The sequence below is a fragment of the Aethalodelphis obliquidens genome, unplaced genomic scaffold (genome assembly GCF_003676395.1).
Source record: "Aethalodelphis obliquidens isolate GAN/ISIS:26980383/991018 unplaced genomic scaffold, ASM367639v1 scaffold8, whole genome shotgun sequence".
Lineage (NCBI taxonomy): Eukaryota > Metazoa > Chordata > Mammalia > Artiodactyla > Delphinidae > Aethalodelphis > Aethalodelphis obliquidens.
The window spans coordinates 46,700,116-46,725,156 of record NW_020837952.1 but is presented as its reverse complement, the minus strand read 5'-3'; the positions used below and the strand labels follow the sequence as shown (position 1 = coordinate 46,725,156).

The following is a 25,041-nucleotide window of genomic DNA, read 5'->3' as shown; positions in this document are numbered from 1 at the left end:
GAGCTGGCTATGGCCATCGACTCAGTGAGCGGCTTCATTCTGGGAGTGAAAATCAGAGAGACCCTCACCTACCTTATCATCACTGAAGACTTCCCCTGACTTTCCGGTCAAAGTATAGAATGTGTCTGTATTATTCATTTGCTCGGTGCTCATCTGTCCAGCGATTATGTGGAGTTTCACAAAGTACTGAGCAGCTTCGTTATTCAGCAAAAGCTCTTTTACCTGAGAAAAGCAAGCCGATTCCTTCAGTCTCTACTGTGGTTTGAAGGGAAAAATGAGGTTTGTGATTCAGGTTATGACTTGTTTAGCATCAAAAACATCAAAGCTAGTTCACCCTCACTTGAGTTTGGGCTCTTTCAGATACAGATGACTTTCCCAGAGATAAGCTGGCCTAAGCCAGGCCTTAAAGGGAGCAGAAATCTAGAGGTGAGGCACGGTTGCTCTCAAACCATGGGGGGTGCTCGGGGAGGGAACCGGACATCATGGGGAGAGCATAGCGCTGGGGCCGGGAGGACCAACGTGGTTGGCAGGTGCTGAGAGGTCAGTCATCTTGAGCCCAGGAAGCAGCTGGGAATGAATGTGAAATTGTGTGAAAAGACCCAGTAGAGTGGGCCGATGGAGCTTTTGAAGAGCAAAATTAAGATTTTCGAAATCCTTTGGATCAAACTGACGTTTTGTCAATATTATATTGTCAACAATCACTCAGACACCTTTTCTCAACTGTGTAAATTCAATCTGTATATTAAACAAGAGACCACATGCAAAGTGTCTAGCCCAGATGCCTTCAATATTCACTAGTTCTCCTTCCCCACAGGAGACATGTGAGTGCATCTCTGAAGATTAATGACAGATTCATCTTGGACGGATGAATGGTGGTGGCATATTAGGAGGAGAGAGTCTGAAACTCACTGGGTGTTAACTGAACGCAGCACAAATTATGATCACAAAATATCTTGGATATTTTTGTGATCGTATATAAACCAATATAAACCAATTTCACACAAATCAGTGTGTTCAGTACCTACATTAAACCAAATCTAACTATGGCACTGATACCATGGGAAACCTCCACTGGGCACTATGGGTTTCATTCCCACTGGTTGACATTATCTGAGACAGCAGCTGCTCACACTGAAGACTACAATTCTCTTCTAGTTTCCCCTACCACTGTTACCACTTATGATGATTTTAAAGAAACAAATACCTAGCTGGTATGTTAATTTCATTCTTTCTGTGGGAAGTGAGCCGTTTTGCATTATGCAAATCTTATTTATCACGTGACTACAGTTAAGAACCTTTAGTGGTTACCCTTGAGGGGTAATGACTGGAAGGGGGCATTGGGGGAGTCTTGCTAGACACATCGACATGCACTTTGTGACAGTTCGTTGAGTTGTGCACTTACTGTTTGTATACTATCTGTAAGGACGTTTTATTTTGCTCAAAGAATTTTATAAAAAAATTTGTATCTCATCATCAGTAGGTTTAATTTTAATGGGGTTTCCCACTTTAAATAAAGAGGGTACTGTTGGGCTTCCCTGGTGGCGCAGTGGTTGAGAGTCCGCCTGCCGATGCGGCGGACACGGGTTCGTGCCCCGGTCCGGGAGGATCCCGCATGCCACGGAGCGACTGGGCCCGTGAGCCATGGCCGCTGAGCCTGCGCGTCCGGAGCCTGTGCTCCACAACGGGAGAGGCCACAGCAGTGAGAGAGGCCCGCGTACCGCAAAAAAAAAAAAAGAGGGTACTGTCTGCTAAGGTGTTTTCTTTTTTTTTCTTTACATTAGTCCTTATTTATAAAACAAGGTTATTTAAAATACTTACATTGAATCCTTTTAATCCTTTGTCTGTCGGCAACAGCACGGTAAATGGTCCCAGGTTACTCAGTGGCCAAGCATAGGCTTTGTCTTAGGAGTTGAAATACACAAAGAAAGAAAACACTAAATGCGTCAGTAGCTCATGAGGAGTAAAATCAGGCAATGCCCCTTGTGGTCCACTTAGACCCTCTGACTCCTGAGCTTCTCCATTCTAATTGGTTTTATGCAGGCCCTAGGTGAACTGGGAAGCTAAGAATGTGAGGCCCCCAAGTGTTCCTCACAACTGTGTGATTTTTCCTATAGCCACAGTCTTGACTCAAAGATACCCTGGGATGAGAGGGTCCGTGAGGGTCATGTGACAACATCCTTGGACAACCTCTGCCTCTGTGCCTGACTTTCTGAGCTGTTGCCATCTCAGTGAGTGAAGATGCAGCCCTTGCTCCATCAGGGCCAGCTCAGAAGAGCCTCATTCTTGGGACTTCCCTGGTGGCTCAGTGGTTAAGAATCTGCCTGCCAATGCAGGGGACACAGGTTCGAGCCCTGGTCCGGGAGGATCCCACATGCCATGGAGCAACTAAGCCTGTGCGCCACAACTACTGAGCCCGTGTGCCACAACTACTGAAGCCTGCGGGCATAGAGCTCGCGCTCTGCAACAAGAGAAGTCACTGCAATGAGAAGCCCGCTCGCCACAACTAGAGAAAGCCTGTGCGCAGCAACGAAGACCCAACGCAGCCAAACATAAATACTTAAAAAAAAAAAAAAGCGCCTCATTCTTGGTTCAATGCTTTGTCATTGCCATCGTGAAATGCTCAATACTTTGTGAACAAAGAAGCCCTGGTCTTTTCATTTTGTACTGGGCTCTAGAAATTTTATAGCTGGTCCTGTTCCATGCCCCTGGGGAGGCGTGGACAGCAGGATGGGCTCTGTGCTCTCACACAGGAGGCAGTGTGCCCCGCACCTCATAAACCGGGCAGGTGACAGGGTGACTGGACTTTGTCCAGAGAAATGTCTAAAGGACACTGTCCCCCTTGTCTGCTCTGATATTCTAAGAGTGTGTAGAGGAAGGCAGGAGAGCCCTGAGGTCTGCCAGTAATGCCTGACTCCCTGGGGGGTGTCCTGCAAAGAGCGGGTCATTTGTGTAGGAGGCACATTATTTGCGCTGAGAACACAGCACTGACCAGTGCAGAACACTTCCTCCTCCGCCCGTGCTCTTTCTGGGAAATCATGCTTGGTGACTGGTCAGTTCTAGATGATAATATTTTAAGGATTCTGTTGATTGCTCAAGCCTGTGTTTTATTTCCTGTCGACTGGCAAAATTTGTGTTTTATTGGAAATCTTGTCTAACGCTGTGATCAGCTATATTTCATTCTTATGGGAGTGTGAGGTCATGACCTCTAGAGGGTGTTCGGAAAGGCAGGAGGGTGTTTTAGGCTGTCACCCTGCCTGGGGGCTGGCGGAGAATGTGTCACTATAGACTGTTAGTGGTTGGGGGACCAAGGATGCTAAACACCCAGCGATATGTGAGATGGTCGGTCGCACACCGTCAAGACTCTGCCCCACATTCAAATGGCACCTTCACTGAGGAGCATGGATAGTGCTTCCCAGTACTACCTGCCAACATTGTTTCCCATCTGGAGGACCCATAAGGTCAAGGGAAAGAGGATGGTTTCCATCCTCACATCGGTAGCTGCCTATCTCACTGTTGTTGCAGACCTGTTAATCGACGGTGACCCCAGCACCTTGTCCTTAGCTGCTGCATTGCTGGATCTCTTGGCACTAACTCTCATCTCCTTGGAACGGCTGCGTGTCCTTTTCCTCCCACTTGCCCTTCCTAGAAAGGGCTGATCCCAATAGACAAGACTTGCCTATCCTGCACACCCCTTTCTGAGTGATTGTGTGTCTGGCAGATGTCCTTGCCCATCAGAGGACTGCGCTTTCTGTGCAAATGTGCACCCATGGCTGTGTACCCAGGAGTGAGATGAAAGAGGTCAGCCTTCCTTGCCATTCTCCTCTGGGTTCAGTGTTTAATTCTCTGAGTCGCTCCATGATGTTTCCATAACACGTCGAGCCATCGCCAACGTAACCTTTGCGGCAAGTGCATCTACAGAGAGGGGGAAAACACACTTTCAGGGTCTCAAAGCCATTGGATGTTGAGGTCATACAGTCCAAACCCCTCACTGTGCAGATGGGGAAGACTGGGACAGTCAGACTGGATGCTCAGAGCGGGACAGAGACAAGGCCAGAAGAGTGGGACAAATACAAGTGAGCATTCCTAGTGTACTGGCTGACACAGAGCAGCACCACAAGAAACGGATATTTAATAAATTATGTGTGTATATGTAAACACTAGATAACTCTGTATATTCTTTTTTTTTTTTTTTTTTGCAGTACGCAGGCCTCTCACTGTTGTGGCCTCTCCCGTTGCGGAGCACAGGCTCCAGACGTGCAGGCTTAGCGGCCATGGCTCGCCGGCCCAGCTGCTCCGCGGCATGTGGGATCTTCCCGGACTGGGGCACGAACCCACGTCCCCTGCATCGGCAGGCGGACTCCCAACCACTGCGCCACCAGGGAAGCCCTCTGTATATTCTTTGCCTCAGTATTTTTTCAAAGCATAAGCAAGAGCCCATGTATATCAGAAGCACTAGGAGTACTTACTATAAATGTAGAGTCTAGGTCCCCACTGCAGAACCACGAAATCAGAATAAGCTGCTGAAGCCAGCCTCAAGAGTCAGAGCTGTGGATCTGCTTGGAAGACTCTTCCCCTCCCTTTCCTTCCTGAGGTCTCTGCTCAACTGTGCCTTCCTAGGGAAACCTTCCTTGATTTTCCATCCCCTTCCCCATCCCTTTGTACACTGTGTCGCCCTTAGTGTGCCACGTAGCTCCCAGTGCCATGTAGCTCTTTTCTGCAGCACCAGTCCCAGTTGTAATTTCAACCTAACCTGCGTGGTGTTTTGATTAAGATCTGCTTCCCCATCTAATTTGAGAAAAGAGTAAGGACAAGGGCTATGTGTGTAATTATTCACTCTCGTAACCCCAAGATCTAGTACAGGGCTTGGTCCATAGTAGGTATTTAATTAATAGTTGTAAAATAAGTAGTAATTGAATTAAAAGAAATATGTAAACAATGAAAGTCACAGAATCGTATATGATAGTTTAGGTTCACAAAAGAGAAATGGAGTTAAAGATGCAGTTAAAAAGGCACTAGCAAAGACACAGACTGGCTGAATGGATACAAAAACAAGACCCATATATATGCTGTCTACAAGAGACCCACTTCAGACCTAGAGACACATACAGACTGAAAGTGAGGGGATGGAAAAAGATATTCCATGCAAATGGAAACCAAAAAAAGCTGGAGTAGCAATTCTCATATCAGACAAAATAGACTTTAAAATAAAGACTATTACAAGAGACAAAGAAGGACACTACATAATGATCAAGGGATCGATCCAAGAAGAAGATATAACAATTGTAAATATTTATGCACCCAACATAGGAGCACCTCAATACATAAGGGAAATACTAACAGCCATAAAAGGGGAAATCGACAGTAACACATTCATAGTAGGGGACTTTAACACCCCACTTTCACCAATGGACAGATCATCCAAAATGAAAATAAATAAGGAAACACAAGCTTTAAATGATACATTAAACAAGATGGACTTAATGGATATTTATAGGACATTCCATCCAAAAACAACAGAATACACATTTTCTCAAGTGCTCATGGAACATTCTCCAGGATGGATCATATCTTGGGTCACAGATCAAGCCTTGACAAATTTAAGAAAACTGAAATTGTATCAAGTATCTTTTCTGACCACAACGCTATGAGACTAGATATCAATTACAGGAAAAGATCTGTAAAAAATACAAACACATGGAGGCTAAACAATACACTACTTAATAACGAAGTGATCACTGAAGAAATCAAAGAGGAAATCAAAAAATACCTAGAAACAAATGACAATGGAGACACGATGACCCAAAACCTATGGGATGCAGCAAAAGCAGTTCTAAGAGGGAAGTTTATAGCAATACAATCCTACTTAAGAAACAGGAAACATCTCGAATAAACAACCTAACCTTGCACCTAAAGCAATTAGAGAAAGAAGAACAAAAAACCTCAAAGTTAGCAGAAGGAAAGAAATCATAAAGGTCAGATTAGAAATAAATGAAAAAGAAATGAAGGAAACAATAGCAAACATCAGTAAAACTAAAAGCTGGTTCTTTGAGAAGATAAACAAAATTGATAAACCATTAGCCAGACTCATCAAGAAAAAAAGGGAGAAGACTCAAATCAATAGAATTAGAAATGAAAAAGGAGAAGTAACAACTGACACTGCAGAAATACAAAAGATCATGAGACATTACTACAAGCAACTATATGCCAATAAAATGGACAACCTGGAAGAAATGGACAAATTCTTAGAAATGCACAACCTGCCAAGACTGAATCAGGAAGAAATAGAAAATATGAACAGACCAATCACAAGCACTGAAATTGAAAATGTGATTAAAATTCTTCCAACAAACAAAATTCCAGGACCAGATGGATTCACTGGCAAATTCTATCAAACATTCAGAGAAGAGCTAACACCTATCCTTCTCAAACTCTTCCAGAATATAGCAGAAGGAGGAACACTCCCAAACTCATTCTACGAGGCCACCATCACCCTGATACCAAAATCAGACAAAGATGTCACAAAGAAAGAAAACTACAGGCCAATATCACTGATGAACATAGATGCAAAAATCCTCAACAAAATACTAGCAAACAGAATCCAACAGCACATTAAAAGGATCATACACCATGATCAAGTGGGGTTTATTCCAGGAATGCAAGGATTCTTCAATATACGCAAATCAATCAATGTGATACACTATACTAACAAACTGAAGGAGAAAAACCATATGGTCATCTCAATAGATACAGAGAAAGCTTTTGACAAAATTCAACACCCATTTATGATAAAAACCCTCCAGGAAGTAGGCATAGAGGGAACTTTCCTCAACATAATAAAGGCCATAAATGACAAACCCACAGCCAACATTGTCCTCGATGCTGAAAAACTGAAATCATTTCCACTAAGATCAGGAACAAGACAAGGTTGCCCACTCTCACCACTCTTATTCAATATGGTTTTGGAAGTTTTAGCCACAGCAACCACAGAAGAAAAGGAAATAAAAGGAATCCAAATAGGAAAAGAAGAAGTAAAACTGTCACTGTTTGCAGATGACATGATACTATACATAGAGAATCCTAAAGATGCTACCAGAAAACTACTAGAGCTAAACAATGAATTTGGTAAAGTAGCAGGATACAAAATTAATGCACAGAAATCTCTGGCATTCCTATACACTAATGATGAAAAATCTGAAAGTGAAATCAAGAAAACACTCCCATTTACCACTGCAACAAAAAGAATAAAATACCTAGGAATAAACCTACCTAAGGAGACAAAAGACCTCTATGCAGAAAATTGTAAGACACTGATGAAAGAAATTAAAGATGATACAAATAGATGGAGAGATATACCATGTTCTTGGATTGGAAGAATCAACATTGTGAAAATGACTCTACTACCCAAAGCAATCTACAGATTCAATGCAATCCCTATCAAACCACCACTGGCATTTTTCAAAGGACTAGAACAAAAAATTTCACAATTTGTATGGAAACACAAAAGACCCCGAATAGCCAAAGCAATCTTGAGAACGAAAAACGGAGCTGGAGGAATCAGGCTCCCTGACTTCAAAGCTACAGTAATCAAGACAGTGTGGTCCTGGCAAAAAAACAGAAAGATAGATCAATGGAACAGGATAGAAAGCCCAGAGATAAACCCATGCACATATGGTCACCTTACCTTTGATAAAGGAGGCAGGAATGTACAGTGGAGAAAGGACAGACTCTTCAATAAGTGGTGCTGGGAAAACTGGACAGGTACATGTAAAAGTATGAGATTAGATCACTCCCTAACACCATACACAAAAATAAGCTCAAAATGGATTAAAGACCTAAATGTAAGGCCAGAAACTATCAAACTCTTAGAGGAAAACATAGGCAGAACACTCTATGACATAAATCACAGCAAGATCCTTTTTGACCCACCTCCTAGAGAAATGGAAATAAAAACAAAAATAAACAAATGGGACTTAATGAAACTTCAAAGCTTTTGCACAGCAAAGGAAACCATAAACAAGACCAAAAGACAACCCTCAGAATGGGAGAAAATATTTGCAAATGAAGCAACTGACAAAGGATTGATTAATCTCCAAAATATACAAACAGCTCATGCAGCTCAATAACAAAAAAAAACCAAACAACTCAATTCAAAAATGGGCAGAAGACCTAAATAGACATTTCTCCAAAGAAGATATACAGACTGCCAACAAACATATGAAAGAATGCTCAACATCATTAATCATTAGAGAAATGCAAATCAAAACTACAATGAGATTATCATCTCACACCAGTCAGAATGGTCATCATCAAAAAATCTAGAAACAGTAAATGCTGGACAGGGTGTGGAAAAAAGGGAACACTCTTGCACTGCTGGTGGGAATGTGAATTGGTACAGCCACTATGGAGAACAGTATGGAGGTTCCTTAAAAAACTACAAATAGAACTACCATATGACCCAGCAATCCCACTACTGGGCATATACCCTGAGAAAACCATAATTCAAAAAGAGTCATGTACCAAAATGTTCATTGCAGCTCTATTTACAATAGCCAGGACATGGAAGCAACCTAAATGCCCATCATCGGATGAATGGATAAAGAAGATGTGGCACATATATACAATGGAATATTACTCAGCCATAAAAAGAAATGAAATTGAGCTATTTGTAATGAGGTGGATGGACCTAGAGTCTGTCATACAGAGTGAAGTAAGTCAGAAAGAGAAAGACAAATACTGTATGCTAACACATATATATGGAATTTAAGAAAAAAAAATGTCATGAAGAACCTAGGGGTAAGACAGGAATAAAGACACAGACCTACTAGAGAATGGACTTGAGGATATGGGGAGGGGGAAGCGTAAGCTGTGACAAAGTGAGAGAGTGTCATGGACATATATACACTACCAAACGTAAAATAGATAGCTAGTGGGAAGCAGCCGCATAGCACAGGGAGATCAGCTCGGTGCTTTGTGACCACCTAGAGGGGTGGGATAGGGAGGGTGGGAGGGAGGGAGACGCAAGAGGGAAGAGATATGGGAACATATGTATATATATAACTGATTCACTTTGTTATAAAGCAGAAACTAACACATCATTGTAAAGCAATTATACTCCAATAAAGCTGTAAAAAAAAAAAAAAAAAAGGCACTAGCAGTGGTGTGCTGGTAGATGTTAGACATCCAGCTCTCCAGGGGGAACAAATAGCCCTGCCTTGCAGCATTTGCCGATTTCCCATGGTTCACACTCCCACCTTGGCCAATCTCAAACTACTGTGACACTAACCAGCAGGCACATCCCTGAAAACTTAATCATTGGCTCTTGTGACCCATAAGCCCTGGCTCTAGCAAACCACTGCTACCTGGCAAAGACTGGCTGACAGCTGGCTGAAACTGGCAAGGTGCTTAGGACGGTGACATTCTCCAAAATCTTGGAGATAAGTCAGGAACCAAACAGGAGACAGGGGAAGAACATTTCAGAGAGGAGAGAGGCAGGGATGCTGTGGGCATGCATACCACAGAGGTGGCTCATGCTTAGGAGAGGATTCCAAAGAACAGTTATACACTCGCTAATCCATTTGTGTTTCTAAATTGGTACCATTGCACACAGATATATTTCCAACAAGTTTGTTGAACAAACATTTCTGAGTCTTATCACCCCTGCTTGGATTGCTGCAATGACTCCCTACGTGGTCTTTCTGCCCTTAGTTTTCCTCTCGTCAAATCAGTCTTTCACACAAGCCCTGAGGGGTCTGTCCCAAAGGGAAATCTGGCATCTGTGTGCTTAACACTCTCAGGGACTCCTTTTGTCTACAGGATGCAGTGTAAACGCTTAGCACGCATGCAAGGCTACAAAGGGTGGGGTGGGGGGATCTTGTTTATGTGTCTTCCTGCCGTCATGCAAATCCCAGCAACACCAAATCGCTTTTTTTTCTAGACTGTTATACCCTTCTCAGGCTGTGTGTCCTGCCGGGAGTGCTCTCACCCACTCCTCATAGCTCAGGTGTGACCTAGGCAGCCCTACCCGGCCTCCCTACTCACTCCCCCACCACAACTCATCGTACCAAAATGACCTCTTCAGGGTTTCTCGCCTCTGCCAGCTGGCACGCTCTCCTAGAACCTGGATCCCACCTTATTTCTCTCACCTTATTTCTCTCCCTTGTATTCCAGCACCTGGGACAGTGCCTCATTGTTGAACTGATTTTCTATCTATCTATCTATCTATGGCTGCGTTGGGTCTTCACTGCTGCACGCAGGCTTTCACTCTAGCTGCTGCAAGCGGGGGCTACTCTGTTGTGCTGCGTGGGCTCCTCATTGCAGTGGCTTCTCTTGTTGCACAGCATGGGCTCTAGATGCGTGGGCTTCAGTAGCTGTGGCACATGGGCTTAGTTGCTCCGTAGCATGTGTGTTCTTCCCAGACCAGGGCTCGAACCTGTGTCTCCTGTATTGGCAGGAGGATTCTTAACCACTGTGCCACCAGGGAAGCCCGAACTGATTATTTTCTAAGTACCTACTTAATTCTATAAACTGAGCTAGGCAAGAGAGCTATAAAGATGATAACAACAGATACCTTGCTCTTCTAGCATCTCACATGTTGGAGATGAACCTGAAAACAAATCACTTATGGCAACATGATGAGGTTACTTAACATCTTTGAGTCCCAGTTTCCTCATCTATGAAATGGGTTTACTAGCACCTTTAGGGCTGTAGATAGAAGAGACAATGCATGAAAACAGCTGGCACAGTGATGGACACATAGAAAAAGCTCAGTACTTGGCAGGTGATGAGAGCGATGGAGACGGTGGCGATAATGACAATGACGGGGCTGGGATGCAGCAGGACAAGTCCATAAACAGATGACTCGAGTTCCATAGGAAGCGCTGTGATAGACTGAATAGGATGCGCTGGGGCATGGAGGAGGAAGTGACTAATTCTGCCTGAAGAAATATGGAACAAGTTCTAGGAGGAAGTAAGTTTTAAGCTAATTCTAAAAGGATGCATATGTGATTCCCAGCCAGACAAATGACTGGGAGATCATTTACTGATTGAGCCTTAGGGGCTTTTATAGAGCAGTTGCTCTAACCAGGGACAATTTTGCCCCCCCCCCCCCCCCGGGGACATTTGGCAGTGTCTGGAGACATTTTTGGTCATCACAACGGGGGTGAAGGTGCTACTGGCACCTAGTGGATAGAAGCGACGGATGCGGCTCAACACGCTACAATGCACAGGACAGTACCTACAACAAAGAGTTATCTGGCCCCAAAGGTCAATAGTGCCGAGGCTGAGAAAACTTGTTATGAAGAATCACTAAGGTAGATATAACCATGAAACAATAGCTTATTTAACACAATCAAATGACAGTTTCCTACTTAAACATCAACCTTCTCTGTAAGTACTGAGCTTCAGGATGGGGAATGTAAGGTGACAAAGAGGGAGACTGGCAACTCTTGGAAGTGATACAGTAGTCACTATTGAAAACCAATCCTGGGGGCTTCCCTGGTGGCGCAGTGGTTGAGAGTCCGCCTGCCGATGCAGGGGACACAGGTTCGTGCCCCGGTCCGGGAGGATCCCGCATGCCGTGGAGCGGCTGGGCCCGTGAGCCATGGCCACTGAGCCTGCGCGTCCGGAGCCTGTGCTCCGCAATGGGAGAGGCCACAATGGTGAGAGGCCCGCGTACCGCAAAAAAAAAAAAAAAGAAAAAAGGAAAACCAACCCTGCTGTACGTTATGTAAGTTCTATGTGAAGTCAATAGAAAGACAAGTAACTTTTATAAGTTACTTTTTATATTTCTCTCTGAAAGTTCCCTAAGTTGTTATGAGGCCAGTGATCCATTTTGTCTAAAGAGACTTAACTTGTCTTTCCTAAGGATGGCAGGAGAATTATATTTTAATGGTCTCTGTGCTGAATGGAATGTATGAGATATAAATATTCTTTAAATTTTTATTTAAAATCTCGGTCCACAAGTCTGAGACTTTATGAGACCATTTTCTGACTCAGCTGGACTATGGCCCATTCATAGCATCACCTATTTTATAAATTGGTTCTTTACTAGGTATAAAGTTCTTACCTGCTGTCCCAAGGCTTTCAAAACACCCACAAGCCACCTGCATTTTATGTTATGAGATGGAATTATTTATATTCAATGTTGGATAAAATTTAGTTAAATTATAAGGTGCCCCCAAAGTTTACGGTGATAAATATTATAACAGAAGCATTCCAGGGTTCTCTGGGAGTCCAGAGGGAGGGGCACCTGAGTGGACCAGGAAGACAGGGGAGGCATCAGAGAGGTGAAGATACTCAAGTTGACACTGCAGGATCAGCGTGTTGGTCTGACTCAGAGGAGGTGGGGAGGGAAGGACGGTCTAAGCTGGGGGAATACCAGGGTATGTTTGAAGAACAATAAACAGCTCAATGGCACTAGAGCCAAGGGTGCCTTGATGGCAGTGGTGGAGGTAAAGCTAGCCCACGCACACCCTCTGCAAACAGCCATCTTCGGCCATCCCCTGGGGGGCATGGTCCCAGGAAGAGCCCGTGCAGGTTCCGGAGGCTGGTTTCAAGCCCTCTGAGCAGAGAATGAGGTCCTGGTTACTTGAGTGGGGTCTCTGATGTGCCTTCCGGCTCTGGGAGATCACGGCCCCTTCGTCCTTCAGATTCCTTGCCCTGGTGTAGTCAGTGGAGGGCCAGAATGGGGCCCTCTAAAATGCAGTGCCCAGGGCAGGGGCCCCTGTTGCCCAGGTCTGAGGGTCACACTGCTGGGAACACATCTGGAAGCGGCTGAGCTGGGGTTTGAAGCTGGGTCTGTCTGGGAAAGCCCATGATCCTGCTGCATGGTGCCGAGGCACCGTATTGCTTCGGACAGGATTCTTGGGAAGATGGTTCACACTAAGGAATCCTAACCTGCACACATTGCATATAAACACTGTCATTAGTGTCACTAATGTCCCCATTTTCCAGTATGCCTTCTCTGTCACGTCCAGGCTTTGCAGACTCAAATAAGACAGGAATGCCTTTCTCTTCTGTCATGCCTTAATTCCCACCTCTGCCACGTAAAAATAGAAAGGCACAATTTTAACTGACAGGAAGTAATGGTTCTTCTTAGTAATAATGAAAGTGGAGTATAGAGTTTAAAGCAGGCTTATATACATTAACTTGTCAGCTCTGCCCAGGGAAATAGCTCCACCTGTCAGGGAAGGGAACTGTGGTTCCAGAAAGTTATGTGACTTGTCCAAGTTCACCCCAGTTGTGAGTGGGGGAGCCCACACTGGAACTCATTCTTCTTTATTGGGTGGTCTTCTCTGACTAATGCAGCATGACTGCCACATAGACTGCCACATTGAGGAGGCATAAACAAGATAAATCCCTCTCCGGGGTGAGCTAAATTACTGGCAGCCCCATATTTTATCAATGTCACTCAGCCAGCCTTAACACAGGTCTCTTCCCAGCTGAAGACAGTCAGGTTTTGGAGGGGGGCGGATGTCGAGAGGTTTGTGAGTGACACACAGACCCCTAAAATCGACGGTTAGTTCCACTGACATTCTAGGCACAAGTTTTAATGCAACTTCTATTATTCTGATGTTCCAGTTTCATTTTTCGATTTTATCTTCTCAAACACAAAAGAAAGTGTTTAAAGTGTTCTACTCAAGCTTTCTCAGAGGATGGTACCAAGTGTGCAAGCTGGCTGGTTCGGTTGTCAGTGTCAGAACCTGGGTTTCAGGAGAGGACAGGCCTGTATGCATAGCTGTGTAGGTGTGTACGTGCCTGTACATACGAATGGGAGGGGTTTGCGTGTGCAGGGTGTGTATGGAGTGATTTCTGTGTGCCAGGTTCCACTCAGAGACTGATGAATGTAACCTTATTTAATCCTCATCACAGCCCTGGTTGGAGGCACAATTGTCCCCCTTTTACGACAGAGGAAATAGAAATCACAGAGTAAAGGAAGCAGCAGAGCTGGGGCTTGCATCCAGGGGTTCTGACACTCAAGCTCTTTCCACTCCACCCACAGTGCATACAGATACACTTATTTGCCCAGAGAGAACATAGTGATCATAAAACCTATCTGGGCGAATCTACACATTCAAGACCCAGCTATAAAAGGAATGACAGAGGTGGGCTCTGGAAGCACAGAAACTGTTCCATGTCTACTGTGGCTTTGAGCTCACTACAGCAGAACAGGTTCTTTGCTGATGCTGGTGACAATGAGACCCGAAAGTGGCACCAAGATGCAAGCCTCCGTCAGGGAGTCAAAAGGCTAGGGTTCCAGGTTTGGTTCACCCACTGATAAAAACCAAAACACAGCTGGAGAGGAGTTTCCAGAACATTCTCTCATGAATCTTCACAACAGTATGAAGTAGACGTCACTGTGCTCATTTTATACATGGAGAAACTGGGGCCAGAGAGACCTTGTCACATTCCCAAGGTCATGAATCTGATAGATACCAGTGTGGAGACTCAAACCCAGGTCTTTAAACTCTGAACAGCATCTTCCCACTAGGCAAGCTGCCTCTGCCTTGGGAATTTTCACACAAATATTTTAACTCACAGTAAACCCCTTCTTTTGAAACCTGGAGTCTGGGAAACACCACTCGTGTGTATTCACTTTCCCTAGTTTTCCCTTTCCCATTGTTTTGCACCACTAACAAGCAATATTTCATAGATTGCGGAAACAGGCATATACATTAGAGGTCAAACCTCTGTCATCACAATAGACATATGTTTTCCCAGTGACGGTGGATTCTTTCTCCCATGCTCTGATCACTTCATACCATGTTTTCAGGCCAGGTCAATATTTCAGGGTGTTGGCACGGTCATTATCAAGGAAGCCATTACTGAATGATTCACTGATTATACAAATGTATCGAGTCCCTACTGTGCTCCTTGTATTGTGCTACGTGAGGATGGTGCAAGGCTGAATAAGACACATTTCCTAACCTCCCGAGAAGTTTCCGCATTGACTGGCCACCACCTTCACTGCTTGGAAAGATGGTGGTGGAATTGGAAAGCCTTACTTGGTGAGACCTGGCGCGATGGTGGTGCAGTTCGCATCCCTGTGGCAGGGGTTCTTAGACTCACAGACGTCGGTCACGCTGCACCCCACTCCAGGGACAAAGTTGCGGTAGTGTTCCGCACACTCGCAGTGAGCCTTCAGTCGATGGGAAGAGAAGAGCAAAGAGTGTTCTCGTTAGTCACTTAGGCTGACATTCTTCTTAAATTCCTATCTTTATTCTGCCATAAAAGCTGACTTGGGGTAGGTCTAAAGTGTGGGCTGAAACTAAAATTTGTCAGCAGATCCAGAATTGGAAATCATGTTCACATCTCATCTGTTTGGAAACTCATACATCTTGCTTGTAGTTCACACTTTCAGTTCTTTGGTTTGCTAACCCTGGGCCTCCCTGGCACCGTACTTCCCACTTTCAGATTTAGGTGAGTAGAGACTGAGGCTCAGATGGGAGGTATTATTTCTCTAGAATAGTGGTTTTCAACCGGGAGTCTCAACCCAAGGGACATTGGGCTTGTAGACATTTTTGATTGTGACAACAGGGTGGGGGGACAGTGCCACAAGAGGCCAGGGATGCTGTTAAACATCATACAATGCACAGGATACTTCCTACAACAAAGAATTCTCAGGTTCAAAACGCTAATCATGCCGAGGATGAGGAACCTGTTCTGGAATAATGAAGGCACTGCTCATGTGTGAACGATGGAGGGTTTCTAAGACTTGAAAATATGCCTTGGGACCCATTTTTAAAGTGACAAAGTATATGTTTTAATCTCACTCCCAAGGCCCTGGGGCTTTGGTTCATGATGTAACATGACTTTTCCCATAAGGGACCTCATTTAGAGGATGAGAATTTAGCCCTTTGAATTTCTTACAAGCTAGCCTCAGAAATTGATAGCAGAAATGTCATATGATGTATTCTTTTTCTTGGACACGAGATCCGGTGGATTCCCTGCAGGGAACTCCAGGAGCATCCCCATGGGGTGCAGATTAGACTGCTGGGGACCATGACTGGGTTTGGTCAGACACTGAAGGCTTTCCATTCACCCAGGCAGCAGCAGTCTCTTGTGTGGATGGGTTTCCTCCACTGGACACTTGACATGCAGTTGTGGCTGCAGTGGGCACCCACTAAATATTTGGTGGGTGAATGAGATATTGAGGAAAGGGCTCTTTGATCTGGACTCTGGAGCAAAGGTCTCCCGGCTAGGCTGAATTTTACCAGTTAAGGTCATGACGTGATTTAGTGAATCACCTATGTCTCACTCCAGAGTATCTTCATTGCTCCCTACAAATCTGTGCTGCCTGACATTTTATCAGCATTCATCCCTTTGGGACAGAGTTTTTTGGTCCTAAGAGTCCCCTCTCACTTTGAAAAGACATAAGAGAGACTGGAGGAATGCAGGGGAAAGTCAATCACATATTTTCCCAAGACTTCATTAACAGTTAATTTGTTAATAGAATTTGAGCTATGTGTATATATGTTGTCCATCATCAAACAGGACTGGGATGGAGGAGACAGTGAAGTTTTGACTGGAGAGCTGGGAAAGGGCGAGTTCAGAGGGTAGGTCATGGCTCCCTGAGGTTGACCCCAAGCACACGGAGGTCTGTCTGGACAGGAAGCCCGACCTGAGCATGGAAAGGGAGAACTGAGACGGCACAGTTTTACCTTCAGCGGGTGGTCCTACTTCTATTCTCATCAGTTCCAACATCATTAGCTCACCTGTCCGGGCCCATCATATCTGCACACCGTGGACTCTGTAGGGCAGTTTCCAAAGTTAACTTGGCAGGGGTCCACTGGTAAGCACACCTGGCCATCCCCGTGGTAGCCCTCATGGCACGTGCAACTGTGCTGATTTGGTCCTAGGTAGGTGCACCGAGCGTGAGGGTGGCAGATGTTTTGTGAACATGGGTTGATGGCTGGAGAAGCAATGACAAAATAAGGTGGTTACCACACTCAGGGAAGGAGAAGGAAAACTGAACTGTGAAGGGATTGCAAATCACAGCTTATCCAAGTTGCAAAGGCAATTCAACAGTTTCAAGAGAGAGAGTAAAAAACATTTCATCTTACCCTCCTGATCACCCCCATTGACCAAAAAGATTTACATATGGCCATTAGAAATTAAAATTACAAGTACTGTGATGATGTATTATTATGCCATGTTATGTGTGGATTTAAATATAAAATCGCATGAAAAAAAGCACTGATATTAACAGAATTTATAATACGTACCGGGCCCTTTTCTAAGCATTTGCCATATGTGAATTCAGTTAATTCTTACAACCGTCTAGCGTAGTTACTATTATCATCCCCATTTCATAGATAGGAAAATGGAGGCACAGGTAGGTTAAAGCATTTGTCCAAGGTCATATTGTTAGTAACAGGCAGACCTGGGATTTATACCTGGGCAGCCGGGCTCCAATAGCATGTTCATAACCAACACACAACCACTCATGAAGTGAAAGAGCATGAAAGTAAGTAAGGGGACTTCCCTGGTGGCATAGTGGTTAAGAATCCGCCTGCCAAGGCAGAGGACACGGGTTCGATCCCTGGTCCGGGAAGATCCCACATGCCGCAGAGCAACTAAGCCCGTGCACCACAACTACTGAGCCTGCGCTCTAGAGCCCACGAGCCACAACTACTGAGCCCACATGCAACAACTACTGAAGCCCGTGCACCTAGAGCCCATGCTCCGCTACAAGAGAAGCCACAGCAATGAGAAGCCCATGCACTGTGATGAAGAGTAGCCCCCGCTCACCACAACCAGAGAAAAGCCCGCACACAGCAGTGAAGACCCAAAGCAGCCAAAAATAAATAAAATAAATTTATTAAAAAAAAAAAAAGAAAGGAAGGGAGGAAGGAAGAAGGAAGTAAGAAACAAACTACATTCTATCTTAACATTGATTTAGGTGATACAGAAGAAGAAAAACGTACAGTTACTGGGGGGAAAGTGGAGGGGGAAGGGATAAATTGGGAGGCTGGGACTGACACACACACACTACTATATATAAAAAAGATAACGAATAAGAACCTATTGTATAGCACAGGGAATTCTATTCAATACTCTTAATGACCTATATGGGAATAGAATCTAAAAGAAAGAGTGGATATATGTATAACTGATTCACTTTGCTGTACAGCAGAAACTAACACAACATTGTAAATCAATTATATTCCAATAAAAATTAATTAAAAAAGTGTAAAAATCTATATATGTGCTTTGATAACATGAGAACTTGCCATTTACTAAAGAGCTACCACATGATGAGATTTTGCTTAGAATTTTTAATATATGTCATGCAACTACACAGAGAGAAACGGAAGTGGTCATTGCGTTAATATTAAGAAGGTTGTGAGGTTTTTTCTGTTGAGGAATCTAACCGTCTCAATGGATAAACCAGCAGGATCGAAGTTCTACTCACGCTCGCAGTGTCTGCCATCGCCTTTGTAACTGGGGATGCATTTGCATTCTAGTTTTGTTTCATCTTCGCTGGAAGGTGAGCACCTGGAATTTTCTGGGCAGAGCAAGGCTGCACATTCTGGGATGGCTGGAAAGGAAGATTGTTGAGGTAATGGCCTTATTAGAACAACCAGTTCTAAAAAATCTCAACAAATGCAATATTCCCTATTACAAAAGTGACACAGATTCACTGTAACAATTCAAAAAGTACAGAACGAGTAAAGCAAAAATTAGCTGTCTTCTTATTCTCATTCTCCCATCCCACTCCCACAATAACCAATGTGAACAACCAATATAATACATTTATGTGTTAAGATTTTCAAAAGATGAAATGGGATCCTGTTAAAATATTTAGGAACTTGATTTTTAATTTAAGAATATATTATGGAGGTATGTAAGGGTGTACCTTAATCTCTAATGACTGCATAGTATTTTATAAGATAGACGGGGCTTAGATGGCTGTTAAATACTATAGAGTCTGGCATAATTAGCCAACTTGCAAAGTTGGGCTGACACGGTCCCATGGTTGCTGCTAGAAGATATGAGATGCCAGGGTCAGAGCTAAAGGACCACTTATCACTCACATCAGGAGCAGTAGTCAGAATGTCAGCATTTTTGGACCAGTTCTTCCAAGCCCCGGGTCCCACAGGGCAATGCAGAGAGGGCCATACTGAGACCTGAACACGCAGTGGATTTCATTACAGAAGAGGAGCTTAGGGAACTGAAATGCTTTTTAGTTTGTTTTTAAATAATAGGCAATGTATTACTTAGGGCCCAGGCAAGAGAGAGAAACATGCAATTGTTTGAACAGTGAAAATTTTAGTGTAAAGATTCATGAACAGAGTGGAATAACAGGGAATTGGCTCCTGACAGCTAAAAAGAGCTCAGAAGCATAAAGGAATGGAAGAAAAATAAAGAGCAACCACTCCTCTCGGGTTAAGATAAGGGTAAGTCCTCCCCTTCCAGAGCTGAGACCCGGATGTCACTGGCAAGGACATGGCCTTGGTCACTCTACAGCAGAGAGGTTGCTGACACGTCCGCTGGTGACACTTGCTGGAGGCCACCCCTCTGGGGCCCCAGGGAAGGTCATCCACAGGGAGCTGCCAAGCCTGGGAAAGCGGCTTGCCTCTAGATGCTACTGGAAGCAGGAGCTGAGAAGCCCACCTTCTCAGAAGCACGGTGTACTCCTGTGCGTGACCGGGACAGGGGTGGTCTCAGGGGCCAGCTGTGTGGCATGGAGGTGGGTGGTCAGCTCTCTGGATGGCTGGTCCTGCGGGGCCCTTGCTGTGCATGGGGCTGAGGCGAGGGTGTGCAGAACAGCTCCTGAACTGGGCCACCAGCCTGCACTGTCTAGGGCTCCTGGCTATGCTCTGCCGCCCAAGCCAAGCACTAGACAAGGTATGCAGCGGTCAAATACTGGAGGATGCTAAGCCTTGCCGGAACCTAGTGCTGGAGAAACTGTGCAGGGCTGAGCAGCGGAGCAGAGCCGTGTTCTTCAGGAGCCTGGTGAGTGAGCTAACCCAGAAACAAGAAGAGAAAACTCTTGCGTCTTCGGTGTCCCTTTAGCACCCTCTATTGGTAAGGCTTCATATCTTACTGGCTGACAAATGAGAGCTATTCCAAAGCCCACCTCCATATTCACAGAGCAGGCAAAAAGGGTGAATTTGGAGCTGAGAGGCAATCCACTGATAACTGGCACAGGCAGTAAGCGTGCCCGCACTTGTTCCCGAGGGAGGTCCTGTATCTGCCGAGGCTGTTCGCGCTACAAACATCCTTGTAAAGATGTTGGAACAAAGGGCAGTCAGTGTGCTGCTCTCAAGATGTGCACAAATGTGACGTATGTGTTTGTCTTCCAACAGTGGCTAGTTGAATCAAAACTTCATAGAGAATATCCCCTCACCTCTTCCATAAAGTAGAATTGTTGCTGAGAAGGGGCTGCCCTTTCAGGATCATGTTTTCCACCCCTCTTTGCATCCAGGTGGGGTTATATGACTAGTCTACGTTGATGGAATATTGGAAGTTCTATGTATTATTCTGAACTTTATAAGCAGATGCTTCTCTACACTCTCTCCTTCCTTCTGTGGCTCAAAGCAGAGCACTTGGAGGTGCTACAGAATGGCAGACGCATGCAATGGAAGGCTCTGGATCCCTAACCACCATGTGGTGGGGAGCTGGTGGAGGCCAGGAACACCCACATTGGACTGTCACATTAGTAAGAAATATACCTCTGTTGTGTTAGGCCAGAGGTTGCCCAAATTCCCAGGTCACGGTGCCCTTAGTGTTTCAGTATTTTTTTCATGGGACCCCAATACAAAAGGAATATCTACAGGTTCATTTACTAAGTTGTTAGAACCAAAGAATTCAGTGACTATTTATGTCATGATAACGTAGCAGCCATCTGAAAAAGTAATATGGTTAATAGGAAGATTAAATATTTTATTCTTAAACAACCACATTTACTTCCTAACGGGACACGTGAGCTTGCTGGAGATGGTACAACTTCTGCAGCCTTGGAATCAGATTGGAAACTACCACCCTCCTTCCAGTTGAAACGATTTTTGCGTGGTACTTACTTTTTACCATAGTGACCACTGGAAATGCAGCTTTGTAAAGAAATGACACCACCGGACAAAATGTAGTGCTACCTAATGTTGGAATTGTGTACTAACTCAGGTTAACATTTCATACGATATTCTACAGATGTATCACTGTTTCCCTCAGAAATTAAAAATATCCCATAGCAGCCCTGTGAGTTTGACGGGGTACTTTGGGATGCCTCGGTGCAGTTAGGGAACCGTAGTGTTAAGCCATTGGGTTTTTGTGTTGATTCTTTCAGCAGCTAGCATTCTTCTAACTAGAATAGGATTTACCACACTTCACTCAACCACTTCCTACTCACGGACGTTCAAGTTGTTTCCAGCTTGCTTTGTTCTTAAAAACAATACTATCGTGAGTTTCTCTGTACATATATTCTCACCTACCCACCCCTCCAGTCCTCTAGGTAAATTCCTAGAATTGGGGCTGTAGCCTCAAACTGTAAGCATCCTTTAAAATTTAATAGATACATATCTCTCATAGATTGTAGCAATTCACATCCCCACTGACAGTAGCATAATTTTTCTCACACCCACAGATAGATATTACCTAGCTTTGCAACCTGTGTAACACAGTGGGCAAAATTCCAGAACCAAACCAAAACAAAACCTCCCAAACTCCAAAGTACTACTTCATTATGGTTTTAATTTGCATTTCTGTGACTCCTAGTGGGGTTAAGCACCTCTTCTATGTTTGTTGGCCAGTTTTCATTTCTTCCTGAGAATTAGCTGCTCCTTGGCCGATATTAAAGGTGGGCTCATGGACTTTCTATTATAAAAACGTTTCTGCTGCGTGGATTGCAAATATTTTTGTCCCAGTCTATATTTATCTTCTGACTCAACAGAATTATTTTGTCATTTGGAAGCAAATCTTTTCACGCGGTCTATTAGGCTGGATCTCTGGTCTTATTAAAAAGGGTTTTTTGTTTGTTTGTGTTTTTTGCTCATGGGTCCACTGGGCAGTACAGGAGTAGCTGGGGAAGGAGGCTGATTGAGGGCTATGGAAGGGGTCCACCCTAACCACCTGAGTTTCATTCTGCCGTTGATTCATATTGGTTGTTTGACTGTCTGTCTCTTCCACAGGAAGAAGGCAGAGGCTGTCTTTTATTCACCCTCCTTTCTACCACTGCTCATATCTTCTCAATGACTTTCAATAAAGCGAGTTTGAAGTTGCTGAATTTGATTCTTGTCTAATCCCTTTATTTTACAGACCAGGAGAATAAAATCCAGAGGATAACTTAAGTGAAGTTATTGTCACAGGCAGCATGTCCAATTTCCTAATGGCTAAGCTCCAAATTCACCCTTCACCACCTGCTCTGTGATAATGGGCTGAACTCTGAACATTTCTCCTTTGCAGGGATATGTTAATCTTGGCCAGTAGAGGGCGCCGGAGGGCCACTGCAGGAGGAAGGGGCTCCGCTTGCCGGTTCTGCTGTGCAGTGTTGTGCTTCTGCTGTGTTTGCTGCTGCTGCACAGCCTGCCAGTGGTGTGGGTGTGTGAGGACATCCAGGGATGCCCTGTCCCAACTGTGCACTCAGAGTGCACAGTTCATTGGTGACCTTGCATCCCTGGCCTGGACCCAGTGGCTACCTTCCCACAGCCCGCCCCACGCACAGACATTGAAGGTTCCAGGATTAGCACCCATGGTGCCCCAACTCCCTCTGTCCACTTGTCCCCCAGCCTCGGCTCATCAGTGCCCTGAAGGGTTGTTGCCTGCCTTTTGGGTGACTGTACTCCCATGCTGGCTTGGGCAAACCAGTAAACTTCTCCCCTACTAAGTGGGCTGCCACCACCCCTTCTCCAGCAAGATTTGAGCCAAGCCTTGGGGATGGCTGTCCCCTTCCAAGTTTGCCCTTCTTTGTTATGCCCCATCAGCCCTACAGTTCATTTTGCATTTTTATAGCCACTCTCCTAACATAGTTTACTAATTCTTTATATTAAACTTCCCTTGCTGCAATCACCCTGTGGTCTCTATCTTTTGATTAAATCCAGTGGGATCGACTGTATAGAGAATTTCAATGACTTGAGTCCCAGCTCACTTATTTGCTATTCTGTGAACTTTGGTGAATCATTTAGCCTTGGTAAGCCTCCATTTCCTGTTGATGTGCTCTGTCTTTGAGACCTATAATGGGGAAATGCCTTATCTCCCTTTTCAGGTACCTAACTCGTTGCAATGGCCCCAATATCTTCCTCTCCAGTCTATCCTCACACTGCCACAAGCTTGACCTTCCTAAAACATAGCTACAGCCAGGTCACTGCATTGTTCCCAAGTCTTCCGTGACTTCCAATATTCTATACGATCTCTTCCCTCTCCTCCCTTCCCCTCCCCTCCCCTTCTCTCCCTTCCTCTCCTTTTGTCCCCTTTCTTTTAAAATTGTTGCCTATCTTCCAGCAAAACATTTGATGACACGTCACACATGTAGAGCCCCAGTACACGCATGCACAACTGAAATGCATATGTCTGTGCCCATCTGATCTGGTGTGGTATTAAGGGAACTAGCAGTACTTACGCTTGTCACAGTTGGGGCCGGTGTACCCAGAGTAGCACTCACAGGTCCCATCGCCACGTATTCCACTGTTGCATACTCCATGCACACAGCTGCACACTGCAGACAGAAAATGGGAATTTTTCGTTACCTGATGTACACTTCCTCCAAAGATTCTGGAGGTATACTGTTTCAGATAGTGTTTATTGAGATTCTGCTTGATGAAGTGGGGAAAACCATGGGTTTGAAGCCCTAGAGACCCTAGTTTGAACCCTGGCTTTTTCTTAGCTTCAGTTTACAGCAAGTCCCCACGTACAAACAAGTTTCATTCTGATAGTGGGTTCGTAAGACCAACTTGTTTGTAAGTCCAACAAAGTTAGCCTAGGTACATAACTAACACAATTAGCTATATAGTACTGTACTGTAATAGGTTATAATGATTTTCACACAAATAATACATAAAAACAAACACAAAAAATAAAGAAAACGTTTTTAATCTTATAGTACAGTACCTTGAAAAGTACAGTACAACAGCTGGCATACAGGGGCTGGCATCGAGTGAACAGGCGAGAAGAGTGACTGACTGGAGGAGGTGGGGGATGGTAGGGCTGAAGGATCGCCAGCAACAGGAGACGGAGGGCGAGCTGCAATTCCACTCACGCCTGACGTTAATGGCACAGGTTCTGGTTCCTTGCTGCCACCAGATGCATGCTCACATCTTTGAAAGTTTGCAACTTGAAGGTTCGAACTCTAAGGTTGTTATATGTCCCACCTCAATCCCCTGTCCTTCATCCCCACGGGAACTGTCCTCCTTCAGGTCCTTATCTTGTTTTGCCTGGACTATTGCAGTAGCACTTTACCTGGACTCATTATTCGATTTCTCACCTCTCCCTTTTATCCATTTCATTTGATCAGTAATGGTATCAAGATGATATTCCTCCAAATATCTCAGTGACTCCCAATTGCTAACCAAATGAAATCTAAATTCCTCTGTTTGGCACACAAGGCCCTCTCCAAGCTGACTCCAACCTTTAAAAATTTTCATTTTCATCTTTCGCCACTTCATTTTATGTGTCTTAGGATTGAAGTGCACGGGATGACTCACTAGAGTTCATCTTCCTTCAAAACACATGTTGAACATCTACTACTTACAGGGTGCTGTGCTTGGGATTAATGACCCAAAGTCCCTGCCCCCAAAGAGCTCACAGTCTGAAGGCAGAAGAAAGCAGCCCATCATAATGAGGTGTGATAGATGCTAAGATGTGACAGGTCAATAGCCATGGGGGCTGGCCAGGAAGAGATGGGGGGAGCTGGTCTAGGAAAGAGCACGCCCTGTGGAGGCCCGCACTCTGCTCCCTTCCGCATGCAGCTGAAATCCTCCTTATCTTTCTACGCCAGCTAAAGCCCCTCTCCTCGGTGGTGCCGTCTCAGAGGTGCCAAAGCAGAGTCTGTGCTCCTCTGGGCAGCACTTCCTTTGTACCTCATCCACTATCACCTCCTGCTGCAACTAC

General features: G+C 44.7%; 1 protein-coding gene across 1 annotated transcript in view; it reads right to left on the bottom strand.

The window, feature by feature from the left end:
• STAB2 (stabilin 2) overlaps window positions 1-25,041 on the bottom strand; it is a 158,420-nt gene that overhangs the window by 104,532 nt on the left and 28,847 nt on the right. Inside the window, exons 6-12 of the mRNA XM_027107363.1 lie at window positions 23,555-23,650; window positions 18,413-18,538; window positions 16,713-16,909; window positions 15,003-15,136; window positions 3,779-3,912; window positions 1,819-1,901; window positions 73-222 (exon numbers count right to left, since the gene is read on the bottom strand). Of these exons, the coding sequence (XP_026963164.1) occupies window positions 73-222; window positions 1,819-1,901; window positions 3,779-3,912; window positions 15,003-15,136; window positions 16,713-16,909; window positions 18,413-18,538; window positions 23,555-23,650 (920 nt within the window). The remainder of the gene's footprint in view (window positions 1-72; window positions 223-1,818; window positions 1,902-3,778; window positions 3,913-15,002; window positions 15,137-16,712; window positions 16,910-18,412; window positions 18,539-23,554; window positions 23,651-25,041) is intronic.